General features: G+C 51.6%; 1 protein-coding gene across 6 annotated transcripts in view; it reads left to right on the forward strand.

Annotated features, from left to right (window-relative positions):
* SEPTIN6 (septin 6) overlaps positions 1–14,483 on the forward strand; it is a 63,376-nt gene that overhangs the window by 30,992 nt on the left and 17,901 nt on the right. For all 6 annotated transcript variants that reach the window (XM_045787454.2, XM_045787453.2, XM_045787455.2 and 3 more), the window contains exons 4-5: positions 5,326–5,512; positions 8,459–8,620. In XM_045787454.2, the coding sequence (XP_045643410.2) occupies positions 5,326–5,512; positions 8,459–8,620 (349 nt within the window). The remainder of the gene's footprint in view (positions 1–5,325; positions 5,513–8,458; positions 8,621–14,483) is intronic.

Consider the following 14,483-nt stretch of genomic DNA (forward strand, 5'->3'; position numbering starts at 1 on the left):
AATCAGTTTTGGGGTTCAGCTGGGCCCGAGAAGGGGATGAGGCCAGTGAGGGGCTGATAGCCTATGAGACAATAGAGAGGTCAAGGTACCCAAGGGTTCTGTGAGGTGAAAGGTCAGGTTTAGGAGGATCCAATGTGTAAGAGGGTTGGAAAGATGAGAGGTTGTGGCCAGAGAGCGGGGAGTTAGAGAGAGGATGTGTTGGGGGGAAGCTGATCAGGCCAATGGCAAGGTGTGTCAGTGGCTGAAGTAGAGGGAGCCCGAAGGTTGTGGAGTGTAGACAATCAGGGAATAAAGAGGCTGAAGGTTGATGGGTTGTCTACGAGCACACTGCCATCACCCAGAATGGAGAGAGAAACCGCGTGGGTCAGGTGCCACCAGAAGACGATGGAATACGTCTCAAATGAAGAAAAGGTTTTACACTGAGGTAGAGGAGGAATGATCTAGAAGTGGCACTGGGGAGCTACACGAGTGCCCATTCCACTGACCCCAAGGCACACAGGTTGTGGGAGAATGAGTAGCCTACTCCGGAGAGGGCTGCTGGGTAATGATGTCCTCAGGGTTGTGGTATCCTTGCGGGGGGGGGCAGGGGGAGGGATTAGGTTTCCATTAGGGCAAGAGGTAGGCAAGTTCTGTGGAAAGGAAGATGACAGAGGCCAGTGCTGCTTAAACTTTCATGTTGCCTACAAGCCCCGGAGGCTCTCGAGAAGACAGAGACTCCGATCCTGTAGGTCTAGGTTGGGGACCGGGGATTCTGCATTTCCAACAAACCCACACGTCTGGCTTTGTTCCTGTAGACCTGACCTTGTGCCTCCTTGGTTTTGCTGGCCGAGATGCTGTTGCTCAAGCACGGTGTCTGTGACCAGGCCTTGTGAGTTTCCAGTGGGGGAGGGGTGCTCGGATGGCTGTGGCTACACAGAGGACCGACCGTGGGAGAGGGAGGAGACTGGGATGACCTGGAGGTGTCTAGGAAGCATGAGTGGAGGGTGGTGACCACTGCAGCCGTGGGAATGAGCGAGAGCACCCAGGGATAATGCGTGGGCAACGTGTAGAATGACGGCAAAAGATGGGTCCGGGATGGAACCTTCGAGACAGGCCAAGATTTAAGGTGAGTGAGAAAGAAGAGTTTTAGACGCAGGAGATACTGGCGGCAGTGAAGCCAGAGGGCAGTGTTTCAAGAAGGGACTGGTCAACAGTGTCCAGAAAGATGACAATTGAAAAGTGCCTGCTGAGAGGTATAATCATTAGTTTTTTATGATGTGACTGTTTAAGAAACCCAAGGTAATCAATCATCTGGAAAACAATTCTAACGAATACCAGTTCAGTTAGGTAGCCAGTTTCAAAAGAGACACGAAGAAAACCATGGACTTCTTATCAACCGACAATAACTAGCTAGAAAACATTATGGAACAGAAGACCCCGTTCACAGTAAAAACCCCTTACTCTATCCTGCCCACAGACCCTATGTGATCTGTCCCCTGCTCCCTCGCTTACTTCATCTTTTACTGTTCTTGGTCCCCCCCTTTTTTAAAGTAGACTCCACACCCAGCCTGGGCCCAGTGTGGGGCTTGAACTCACGACCCTGAGATCAAGAACTGAGCTGAGATCAAGAGTCGAATGCTTAACCAACTGAGCCACCCAGGTGCCCCTGTTCTTATTTTTAAAAAGGTGAAATTCACACAACATAAAATGGACTATTTTAAAGTGAACAACTTAGTGGCATTTAATACATTCACAATGTGGTGCGACCGTCCCCTCTGCCTCGTTCCAAACATTGTCATCGCCCCAAAGGAAACACTGAGCACTAACTCCCCACTCCCCTTGTTCCCCAGGAACCACTATTCTCTTTCCTTTCTCTGTGACTCTGGCTTTTCTGGGCACCTCCTGTACGTGGAATCATACAGTATTTGTCCTTTTGTGTCCTTTTTTGTCCTTTTCACTTGAACGGTGTTTTCAAGGTTCATCCCTGGGGTAGCATGCATGAGACTTGTCTTCCTTTTAGAGACTGCGTAATAGTCCATTGTCTGGATCTCCCACATTGTGTGGAGCCAGTCGTCACTTGATGGCCACTGGGCTGTTTTCACCTTCGAGCAATTGTGAATAGTTCTTTCCTGCACTAGGTCCCAGCAACCTTGCCTTCTTCCTATTGCAAACCTCCTCAAGCTCATTTCTCCCTCTGGACCGTTACCTTTCTTATTCCTCTCTGGAATGCTCTTCTCCTAGATTCTGCCATGGCTCTCTTATTCCTGACTGTGCAGCTTAAAGTTCACGTTGTCAGGGAAGCCTTCCTGGTCACTTTTTATCCCCATTATTGACAGGAATAAGAAGTAGTGTCCAGACCAGAAATTGGTTTTTTTAAAATATTTTTTTAAAAGATTTTTATTTATTTGTTTGAGAGAGATCATGGGCAGGGGGAAGGGCAGAGGGGGAGGGAGAAGCGGGCTCCCCACTGAGCAGAGAGACAGTCCATCCATGGTGGGGCTCGATCCCAGGACCCTGAGATCATGACCTGAGCTGAAGGCAGATGGTTTACCGACTGAGCCACCCAGGCGCCCCAGACCAAGAACTGTTTTGTGCCTTTGGCCTCCTTAACAATCCATTGAGGCCTATGGACTCATTCTTCAAATAACGGTTTTAAATGCCTAAAATATGCCCATTATACTAGAAATACACTTCCCAAAATATTTTCAAATTGTGATTTGTCAAAAGGACAAATACTGTATGATTCCACTTCCAGAAGGACATAAATCCCTGTCCTTCTTTATTAGTTCCTGAAGTAATATCTACACGCAGCCCTAATAACTATCATAATTTAGAAGGTGTGTAAGTATAAATGCTATTTTGAGACATTTGCAACAACTGTAATAGGAAGCAAAAATATCGGTGATTTCTATTGACTGTGAAATCACAGGTACTGCTAAAATTACTGTAGATTGTCACCTGCATTTGTACCTGAAGAAACCGCTAAGCTTCAGTGAGAGCTCAGTGAAAACAATGTGGTTCTTTCCTATCCAAGTTCATGGTTCCTGCGAATTCTCTCCATAGACCCCTTGGAAGTCTGTGGAGCCCAGGTTAAGAGCTCCTACCCTAAATTGTGAAAGACAAACAGTAGTGACAAGGAGGGGTGGATTATGTTGGAGCTGGGTTTTTTTTTTTAAGACTTTATTTATTTGAGAGAGAGGGTGTGTGCGCGCATGCACGCATGAGCAGGGGGATGCAGAGGGAGAGGGAGAGAATCTCAAGCAGACTCCCTGCTGAGTGCGGAGCCCTTCGCGGGGCTCGATCTCACGATCCTGAGATCACGACCTGAGCTGAAACCAAGGGTCAGATGCTCAACAGACTGAGCCACCCAGGCGCCCTGTAGAGCTGAGTTTTTGTAGCAGATGGAAGAGATTGTAGGAGGCCAGGGTATAATGCGCCAGAAGAAAGCTGCCTTCGCCACCCCTCCATGGAACTTGGGTGCAAGAGATGTTGAAATTTCCAGCTAAGAAGGTATATGAGGGAAGCCCCGTCTTCGAAGGGGAGTCAGGTATTACCCAGGACAAGGAAACATTTGTGCAGAGACCGCCTGTGGGAGTAAGGGGTTTGGTTTCTCATGGACGGGGTGGGGGGCGGTGAGCACAACAGAGTGGGGTGGAATCCTGACTATATTCCAGATAACCACGCTGGACACCGAGGATACACAGATGAGTAAGACAAAGATGAATCACCCATTATGACCGGTCTAAACCCAGGGCTGTCGGTTGATTGGCTCGTTTGGCTGGTCTGATCCAGAGCCGCCTAAGGGTCTGAGGCAGCAGCAGAAAGATAGGCCCAGGGTATCACCAGAGATTGGTGATAAAAAAAACTCAAAATGCACTCTTTTCTTTCCTCCTTTGGTTCCTTTTGCAGAATAAAAAAATGAAGTAAAAAAAAAGTTATGTAATGGAGAAAGCAAAAAAAAAAAAAAGCTAGCAGTGCCATGATTCGATAATTCAAATGAGCCAATCATCCAAAAATTAGAGAAGTCAAAGGGGTGCATCCCCCACACTTGCTCCTAATTCTTCAGGAACCTTCTAAGGATCTTTGACACCAAGAGATTCTTGGATGCTGTTACCCTTCAGAATGATGTTTGACTCAGCGAGATCAAAGGAAGAAAGGGGGAAAAAAGGATTTTATTTTTGGAATTTTCTCTGGGGCTCCAGAGATACCTTGCACCTGGATCTCTCCTCTGTATGTAGCTCTCAGAATCTAGGATTTGGGGATTTTTTTAAGCCATTTTCCCTTCTCTACCACGGGGATCCCTTTGATCATGTTTCTGTCTGGCAGTGCTATCGGCAAGCTCGCTGCTTGGTCTTGAAGGCAGGAAGCCTTGGATGGCGAGGCAGCGGACAGATGGGGTGATGAGAGCAGAGGCAGAGCTGAAGCCACGCTGACCTAGTTAGAGCAGACGGAGGCTGCAGGGGTGGCAGGAACTGCCCGGGAGAGAAGAGAGAAGCTTCCCGGGACAGGGAGGAGCAGAGGACTGGCTCTGGTTTAAGACGCCCTGGCAAGACTTGGGGTCATAAAGGGGATTTTGCCTGGAGACTCAGTGAGCTGGCTGTGCGTGTGTGGGAGGGGGGAGATCTCTACCAAATGTTGTCAATGTGCTTAGATTTTAAAGTCACACTCTTGGAGGAAATGAGAACCAGAAAAATATGTGGACCTTAGGGGAGCCATGTGGGCTGTCCCATAAATCCAGCAAGACTGAGCGGAACCCAGAGTGTTCTGACAACTTTCCCCCGCGGTGGGTCAAGGAGAGGTCCCGGCCACCACCGGGTTCCCAGCTGTCACACTAGGCACTGGGGGTGGAGGGCGGGAAACCGAGGAAACACAGACTGGGAACCAGCCCGAAGCATGATCAACCCACCCGCAGATACCCCATGGGGACGAGACTAGTGCCCTTCATGGCCTCCGCCCCTCAGAGGGACACAGCGTATTTGAGGGGACAGTAATCCTTGTGAAGCGAGAGTAAGCGATCTGATGGCATTATTATCATTTTTTGTATACTCCGGGGTCACAGAAGGGGTTTTTGGCAGAAGTGGGGAAGACCGTGTGGAAGAGGAGGGGGACATTCCATGGCCCTGAGGTCTGGGAGGGCAGGACTGGGGTGAGAAGAGAGAGGCGGGCATTCCAGAGCCAAGCTGTGCCCAGAGGCCGAAGTTCGGCCGGCCCGTCGAAGGGAGCTGGAGGAACCCAGCTGCATGGGGAGAGCCAGATGACCCAGGGCATTTTAAACTTCGAGAAGGGACTGTACCGAAAGCCCAGGTTTGCAAGCGGTCCAGCCACGTCCCTGCTCTCCCTGCCCAGCTACAAGCCCATCGTGGAATTCATCGACGCCCAGTTCGAGGCCTACCTGCAGGAGGAGCTGAAGATCCGCAGGGTGCTGCACAGCTACCACGACTCCCGAATCCACGCCTGCTTGTACTTCATCGCGCCCACGGGCCACTCCCTGAAGTCTCTGGACCTCGTGACGATGAAGAAGCTGGACAGTAAGGTACGGAGGCAGGGCCGAGGGCGCGCGGGGGGCGGGATGCACCGGGACCACGCTTATTGGTCTCGCGGGCCACGCCGGTGCCAGACTCCAGGAGACGCTCTGTGGCCTCCTCATCCTCTCCTTCATTCCCTGTCCCTCCGGAAAGATGGTGTCATTGATCCAGCACCTGCGTCGTACACCTTGTGATCCGTTTTCCCAGCGCTGGGCACGGGTCTGCCCTGAGCCATCTTTCTGCCCTGATCGCTCTGGGGGTTAAGGGTGACTGCAGGCAAGATGGCTGCCAGGGCCTGGGCACGCAGCCTTTGGCAACGGAAAGGTGTTTTTTCTTTGCCCCAGGATTGACTGTTCTCGAACAGGCAAACTGGACTTTGAAGGAGGTTATTTTTATTATCAATAAGAATTTTAGTAACAGCAGCTAATGTTTGTTAAATCCTCATTCTGTGCCACTACTGTGCAAGCACCATCTGGAGTATCTCCTTGAATTCTCACAACCCGCTGAGGCAAACACCGTCATTATCCCCCACTTAGCGGACACAGAGGCTCTAAGAGGTTAAGGGACTTGCCTGTTGTCATGTAGCTAGCTTCTGGCAGAGGCTAGATTCGAACTCAGATCCCTGGCGCCACGTTCTGTGGCCTCCATTCCTGAGAAAGATGGCTGTGGGAATCGGTCGTGTCCTGCTGTAAAAGGAACTGAAAAATGTAAGTCCCACACCAGATAGACATCAGACAAGGGTTCTTCCTGTGAAAGGATTGTTTGCTGTACTAAAGAATTGATGCAGGATTCCTTAAAAAGCCGAACACATTTCCCCCTAACATTGCCTATGTGCCTGGCACTGGGATGAGTACGTTATAGACATTATTTTATTTCATCCTTCCAAGAATCCAGTGTGGTGGGTACTGTTATTCCCACTTCCTCATGAGAAAACTGAGGCACAGAGAGCCAAGTAGCTTTCTCCAGGTTGGACAACTTGTAAGGGGTCTGTGATTTGGACCTGGCTCGCTCTGACTCCAAGGTATTTTATTTTATGAAATTCTAATTTATATGCGTTATTTAGTAGCCTATCCGTGAGAAAAACTGACATTCAGCTCAAATCAAAATAGGAGCAGTTTTTTCTTTTTCTTTTTCTTTTTCTTTTTCTTTTTCTTTTTCTTTTTCTTTTTTTTGCAGCCATGAGCTCACCACCCAGGAGTACCGGCTGCGGCAGAAATGTCGCTATGCCCTGCATGTCCTGTATAGGGCAGCAGAGAGCCATGCGCCGGTGGCCCGGTGGGTGGGTGGGGTTAAGTTAAGCAGCCTGTGGCATAGGCTCGTCGTGTGTCCACGGGGACACGGTGAAAAGTGACGAGGAGAATTGGCTCTGCCCGTCTTCCCCCTTGGCAAAGGCTCTGACCCGCCCCCCTCCTGCAAAGACTTCAAAGAAGGAACCTGCAGGGCTCAATCTTTGACCCGGTGCACGTAAAACGGGCGGCAACCTTTATGGGTACTCGGCAGGCAACGTGTAAAGCGGGCAGACGGCGGCCTCCGAGTGTCGAGCTCCTTCCCAGGCCCAAGCACTATGGATGACGCCCCACAGGAGTCTGCTGGCGGCAACGCCTCTGCTCCCCCGTGAACGTGAGCTCGGGTGTGCTCTGTCCCACGAAGGCGTGGGCGGGGCACAGTTCTTCACCCTCCCGCAGCAGAAGCCTTGTCTCTGCTTGGAGTCATTTCAAGGAGCAGGGTTCAGATGGATTAACTTTGGGGTGGCGTTAGGCCTTTGTCCTGCTGTCTGAAACTGGGCATATATGCCTGCTTGCTTTGTGCAGAAATTAATCACGAGGGGCGCCTGGGTGGCGCAGTCATTAAGCGTCTGCCTTCGGCTCAGGGCGTGATCCCCGCGTTTCGGGATCAAGCCCCACATCAGGCTTCTCCGCTGGGAGCCTGCTTCTTCCTCTCCCACTCCCCCTGCTTGTGTTCCCTCTCTCGCTGGCTGTCTCTCTCTGTCAAATAAATAAATAAAATCTTAAAAAAAAAAGAAATTAATCACAAAACTCAGGCAGTCAAACTCTTTTTTGCATGAAGTGTCAGATCACACTGGTAACTGAGAGGGTCTTCTTCATCCAGCTGGGTTGGTTCATAAGTTTGCTGCCAGAAAGGGGGGCCAGGTGAGCTCCTTCGCTGAGCTCTGCCCTGCCTCCCCTCCCTGCCATGGCCCATGGGGGTGTGTCCGTAACACGCTGGGGCTAGCCTGCACCAGATCGGTTGGGCCAATTTACTGTTAACAAGGAGTGACCACCTCCCCTCCTTGTCAGCCACAGATTCCCAACGGTCCTCTTTCTGCTCGGAATCACCCAAGCAGTGATCTCGGTATTAAGATATCACACAGCCCATCAGTTTGGAGCTGAGCTGGTTAAGACTCTGGATTTATTGATTTTTTTTATTTTTTAAAAGATTTTATTTATTTATTTGACAGAGAAAGACAGCGAGAGAGGGAACACAAGCAAGGGGAGTGGGAGAGGAGAAGCAGGCCTCCTGCTGAGCAGGGAGCCCAATGCGGGGCTCGATCCCAGGATCCTGGGATCACGACCTGAGCTGAAGGCAGACGCTTAACAGCTGAGCCACCCAGGTGCCCCAAGACTCTGGATTTAGGAAGAAGGCTAAACTTGGATCTGGAGCCCAGTTCTGCTACGTACCTGCTCTGTGGCCTCGGACAAGTTACTTAGCCTCTCTGTGCCTCAGTTTCTCATTGGCAAAATGAGAGGAGTGTTGTCAGGATTAATTGTGTTAATCCACGTAAAGCGCTTCGTCCAGTACCCAGCGCTTAGTAAGCAGCACCCACTGTCATTTATTATGTTGTGATTTGGCTACAGAGGTGGCCAGTCCTGGGCCGTTTGGGTTGAGCTGGTGGAAGTCCTCTGTCGCGCTGCTTTCGGTTGCAGATTATCCGGCTTTGCTCCTCCCTCCCCCAGGTGAACATCATCCCCATCATTGCCAAATCAGATGCCATTTCGAAGAGCGAGCTAACGAAGTTCAAAATCAAAATCACCAGCGAACTAGTCAGCAACGGGGTCCAGATCTACCAATTCCCTACAGACGACGAGTCAGTGGCAGAGATCAATGGAACCATGAACGTGAGTGGGAGCACAGGGGTTCAACTTTCTGACCATTTGCTGTTTATTTTTATTATATTTTTTCAAAGATTTTATTTATTTATTTTTTTGAGAGAGCGAGAGAGCACGAGCAGGGGGTCGCGGCAGAGGGAGGGAGAAGCAAGCTCTGCATTGAGCAGGGAGCCAGATGCGGGGCTTGATCCCAGGACCCCGGGATCATGACCTGAACTGAAAGCAGACACTTCACCGACTGAGCCACGCCAGCGCCCCTATTTTTATCATTATTTTTATTTTACAAACTGGTCGTCGAACATCACCATCCATTTTAGTGAGGTCAACCCCATCATCTGAATCTCAGTGTTTGTGAGGAAGAATCCAGAACCCAAACAGCTCCTCTCCCTTAGTGTTGGCTGCTTCAAAGCCTCAGAGATGCAGAGATTGATAGCAGAGACTGAGAGAGGGACAGGCCAACTTCAGGAAGAGTCTGGGGGGGGGGGTTCGGACCTCTCCTTCCACCCTCCTTTTTGATGCTGCTTCAGTCTAAGCTAGCCCCCCTGGGACTGCCAGAAAGGCAAACAGTCTTCCTCTCTGACCAAAACAATGCCATGACAACCCACAGCAGAAAAAGTTGGCGGGCTTCCGGGGCTCCAGGACAGTGCGTACACAGATCATCGAGGCCTCTACCCCCGGGGGGAGTAATGACATATAGCCTCTGATTTTTCTGGTGACTAGAGAAATGTTATTTTTAAAGTTTCAGGGTGATGCTTTGCTTTATTAAGTGTGAATGAATCAAAAAAAAAAAAACCACCCCGACTTGCCATCTTTCCAGTCCTTTCCCACTCCCCCCCCCCGCCCCCCGCCACTAGAGGAATGAGTAATGAGCAAGGCGGGGAGTCAAACATTTCCTCATGCTTCTTTACAACGTGTCGATGCTGTTGCTGCGAAATCTTCAATGTTGTGATTTCAAGGAGACAGCTAATAGCTTTCAGAAAGCCTCTGCTTTGGGAACAGATTTTTTTTCTCTCTCTCTTGAGAGGCATCAGTTTTTCCTAATGACATAATGCCCGGTTATAGCCAAACTCAGGAAAGCCTGGTAATAAAAGCCATTTTTAGAAGACTTTCCAGCTGCCGCCGCCCCTGAATTATCATTATGGTATCAGCTGCTACCTCCTAGAATTTGGCCAACAAATTAGCATAGCGGGGCGGCGAGTCATCGTCTCTGCCCGCCGTGCCGCTCAGCGGTACACCGGAGATGTGTTGGTTATGAGAAGTCCCTCATCATCTTTGACAATCTGGCCTAAGAGTAAGGCTACGTGGCTTGGGGTGGGTGGAGTCCTAGCCTCTCTGACCCATCATGAGCGTGAATAAAGGGGGAACAGAAAGATGGGCCCTTATCCTCTCGAGCAGTCAGGGCGTTTCGATGGCAACCAGGCTTCGCCAAGATGAGAAAACCTGAAAGGGGGCTTAGCCTGCAGAAAAAGGGGAACCTAGAGAGAAGCGTCATGTGGTGTCACTGGCACGATGTCTGGAAGCGCTTAGTCACCTCAGAGCATCGGGCCCCATAGATACCTTCAAACTTGGGTTCCCCTACATCGCCAGGTAGCTTTCGGGCTTGTGGTTTGCTTTGCTAAGAATTAATAGGGGAAAGAGTTCTCAGCCGTCTTGAGGTGGCGTCCAAAAACGACAGCGCATTACACTGTGAACCAGGAATAACAGTCATTTTGGGCTCTGCTCTCAGCTCAGCTGTGCCCTCCTGCTTGAACCTAGGGTAGGCTCAGCCTTAGGGTTGGAAACTTCTCGTGCTGTGAAGCAGCAGTTCTCAACCATGCTGTTTTGGCTGGGAGGCGGTTCTGGGTCCTTTCTTCCAACAGTCCAAAGTGTGCTGGCGTTTCACTTTGAAAAACTAAATTTGAGTGGATTTAGGGCTATCCCTGAATTGAGTGGATTTAGGGTTATCCCTATAATAACATCACTCAACATTCCCTGACATTCCACTGTGCTTTTCTGAGTGGGGAGGAGTGTGGCTGGCATTGGGCATGCCTGCGGGAGAGGGGCATGTAAGCGAACGCCGCATGTTACCTCTTGTGTTGGGGAAAGGGCGGGGAGCCGCTGCTATAACATACGTAGGCGGGTTTGCTTCGCCTGTCTGTCACCTGAACAACTGTGTCAAAAGTCCCCAAGGTCTTCAGACAAATTGTGGCATACGAAGCCGCGTGAATCAGAACACCCGGGCTTGGGTGGTAGGAAGAATGGGGGCTGGCCTTTCAATTCTGGCTCTGGCTCTAGCCCCACAGCCTCAGTCACCCTAGCCGATTGTCATGGGGACTGGATTGGAAGAAGTGGAAGGAGCCTCCTGCCCAAGTGGAGAAGAGTGGCCAGTCATCCTGCCGCCCCCCACTAGGGATTTCCATGGCGGGGAAATAAGACTAATGAGGTCACAGCCTCCCCCTTAGCCTATGGGTGGGTCTGAAAAACAATGTCCGATTGGGGGTCGGCAAGAGAAGGGAGTGAGCGGTATTGTTGCACGCATCTTCAACCCGTGCCCTGATAACTCTCAAGGTTGTAGACTTCAATTCTAAAAATTGCTATGTCGGGAGGAAGCCACTCGCGATCGGGTTATTATCAGACAAGGAATGAACAGTGCTGACCATCTCTATTTCACCAGACGGAGGAGAACGGTCATCCAGCCTCCCAGCTATAACGGATGTTCTGGAACTGAAATAGACCAGTTCGTGCCAATGGGATCATCCAACACTTCAAAATACATTGAGAGGAATTTTTAAAAAGATTTTATTTATTTGTTTGACAGAGAGGGCACAAGCAGGCAGAGTAGCAGGCAGAGGGAAAAGGAGAAGCAGCTCCCTGCTGAGCAAGGAGCCCGATGCGGGGCTCGATCCCAGGACCCTGGGATCATGACCTGATCCGAAGGCAGCCGCTTCACTGACTGAGCCACCCAGGCGCCCCTATACTAAGAGGAATTTAAGGTAGATACAAGACAGGAAAGGTAGTGAATCTGAGAACAGACTCCCAAGAGGAGGCTTGAGAGTGTCTCTCGGAGTTTTCGGAGGCTGGACATCTGATGCCGGGGGGGGGGGGGGTTGCACATCTGCGCGTGTTTCAGGGGCAGCCCTGTCCTGCCGCCAGCAGTCTCCTCCCTGGGCCCACACCTGCAAAGTGTCACCCCCGGGAGCGTGATTGCTTGGAGCGCGTACCATCTCCCTGCTCTGCTCAACTCTCTCCCGGTCCTTAAAAGCCACCCATCTCTCAAGAGCAGCGGAATGAGGGCTGGAGCCCGGCCCCACGATTTCCTGCCCTTCAGGGTTAGCTTTTTGCCATTTAGCCAGGAGGCAGAGCGCCGGCTGCTGCGGGTGGCGGGGAGGGCCCGGCGGCTAAAGCTCGGTGGCCTTACTGCTCCCTGGCAAGATTTGGGCCCAGGAGTCTGGGACCTGGGCAAGTCATTTCCCCCAGATCACGAGTAGGGTGTATGAGAACCGTTCCGTAGCGCTCTGGCGAGAAGCCAACGAAAGCTGCCCGGCAGCACCCAGAAAAATTCCGCTTGCGGATGCTTATCCGAACAGACTCTGATGCCAGTTGCCAAGCGTGGGCCGTGGGAGGTCTCGGGAGCCCTGGCGGGGGCAGGGATAGAATGACGGCGCAGTGAGAAAGAGGCAAGCAAGTGACCCTGTCATCCTAACTAACGATGGCTTGTGGGGCTAAATCTAACAGGCGTAAGGGAATCCAAAACTGATTTTTTTTAAATGTCTTTATTCTCTTCCTGGGTTTTTTTTTTTCTCCTTTCCGCTTGAGCCCAGAGAAGTCCCCACCCACTTCACACGCCCTCCTCCGTCACTTTCCACTAGAGCCAGGGATGCACCAGAAGGTTCTCTTTCTCACCTCCTCCCTCGGTCTAGCCCTCTGCCATCGCTGCCCTCTGGCTCTTTTATGTTACGTGGCTGAAGCCTTGGGTCTCGGCAGGAGGGGCAGCATTTTCCCAGAAAGCACTTGGGGGTGGATTTGAGGTTCCCCACTTGTCTTGGGGTCCTGAGTGGGAATGAACCGTGCCCGGATGTCCCTCCGACAAAGCCGGCTGGCAGAGGTCAGGGAGGCTCTGGCCCTCGGGTGGGCTTTTCCAGACTTTAGTGCCCCCCTCATGCCCCGTGTGTTGCACGCCCAACAACCCTCATGTTCGGTCCCCTCCTAGGACCGAGGCAACGTTTCCCGCGGCCACCCCAGCCCATCTTCCATAGAGCCATAACCTCCTCTTTCCTATGTCCCCACTTCGGGCACAGGCACGGGTGGGAAGGGGTGGAGGGGGTTGCTGAGGTGATACTCTGAGAGCCGTGGGCAGAGGGTGACGGGAGAGCCACTTTGGCAGGTTGGCCGAGCGCCTCAGGGTACTTGCGGGTGCCCTGGAGCTGAGCTCCCAATTAAGTCCTACGATTTTCCACTCTGAAGAACATTCTTGGGGGGCAGGTGCTAAAGAGAATGGAGAGGGAGGAGTGGTGGTGACATCACACGCACAGATTAGGCAAACAAAAGACATTTGCTGTAGGTTTGCCAGAATGGACCTGCTTCTTATCATCTGGCTTTTCGCCACCGGATCACCCCAGGGTTTGGAGTGCTCACCCTGCCTGTGGCTCGGACCCCGTACGTGGGCGTGGCAGACCAGTGGTGGGCCTTGAAGCCAGAGAGACCCGGGCTCCATCCCTAGCGCTCGCCCTCACTGCTGTGTGCCTGCTGGCAACTGGACCTCAGTTTCCTTGTCTATAAAATGGGGCTAGGAGTACCTAACTCACAGTGCTGTTGGGAGGAGGCAACGAGCTTCGTAAGCAGCTGCTGCTGCTCATACCAGTTCTCTAGCTACTCCAACTGCTGGTACAATTGTTGCTGCCTCCGTGAAGCCTGCCTTGATTTCCTGAAGTGAGCTGCTCCCTCCTCTGTTCCTCCAGCTCCTGAACCTCTGTTTATAACCTAGACTTTACCATATTATCATTGCTGGCGTGTCTTTCTCCCCTGCCAGACTGTGTGCTCTCCAGGAGCAGGCTCTGAGCTTCTTCAACGTTGTACCGTTAATGCCTAGCACACAGTAGGGGCTCAGTAAACACTCGTGGCACAGACGAGTCAGCAAATGAGTCCACGTGTCTGTGACGGAGGCCTGTTTCTCCACGTGGGCTAAGAAAGCTTGCTCCAGTGGACTTCCACTTGTCTGTGGCAAGCCCTTTCAGGTAAAGCCCCACCCAGGATCACTTGGCTGGGGGTCACAGTACTTACGACCTGGCCAGCTCCCTGGGAGACAGGGTGCTGGAAATGTTTGCCAAGCTTCACACTACCAGTCGGGGGCAGTTGCCTTTTCTCTGACCCCCAAAACCGTCATCAACCAGGCCTAGCTCTGCATTACCCTGCAAGCACCACGCTCATACCCCTGTTTGTACTTTTGCTTTCTTTCCTCTCTACTGTGTTCATGGCCCTGCTACTTCCATTCAAGGAGTATTTATTAAGCACCTACTGTGTGCAGGCACTGGCTCCTACATTTGAGTCCTTGGTCATATTCTGTCTTATACGATTCAGGGTATGTAATGCCAGTGCTCCCAACAAGATTGTAAGCTCCTAGAGGGTGAGGGGGGCTGTGTCTACTTTTGTCTCCCGAACGGCGCTGAAAACAACCCAGCACAGTTATGGGCCTGTGGGAAAACACCTGTGGACTTGACTTCTAGACTCGAGAGTTCCGCATGAGCTCTTGCTTCAGGGAAGGGTGAGAACGAGGAGCCCACAGCTCAGTCAGCAGTACGTACTGGCTCCCAGGGCTCTCCCACTCCGGGGAGGTTAGGCGACCCTGGCCCCCTCAGTCCCCTTCGGCCTCTCTCTAGCCACACGTAGCCCCCCT

This window comes from Ursus americanus, chromosome X (genome assembly GCF_024610735.1).
Source record: "Ursus americanus isolate L20-20 chromosome X, mUrsAme1.1.p, whole genome shotgun sequence".
In the NCBI taxonomy this organism is placed as follows: Eukaryota; Metazoa; Chordata; class Mammalia; order Carnivora; family Ursidae; genus Ursus; species Ursus americanus.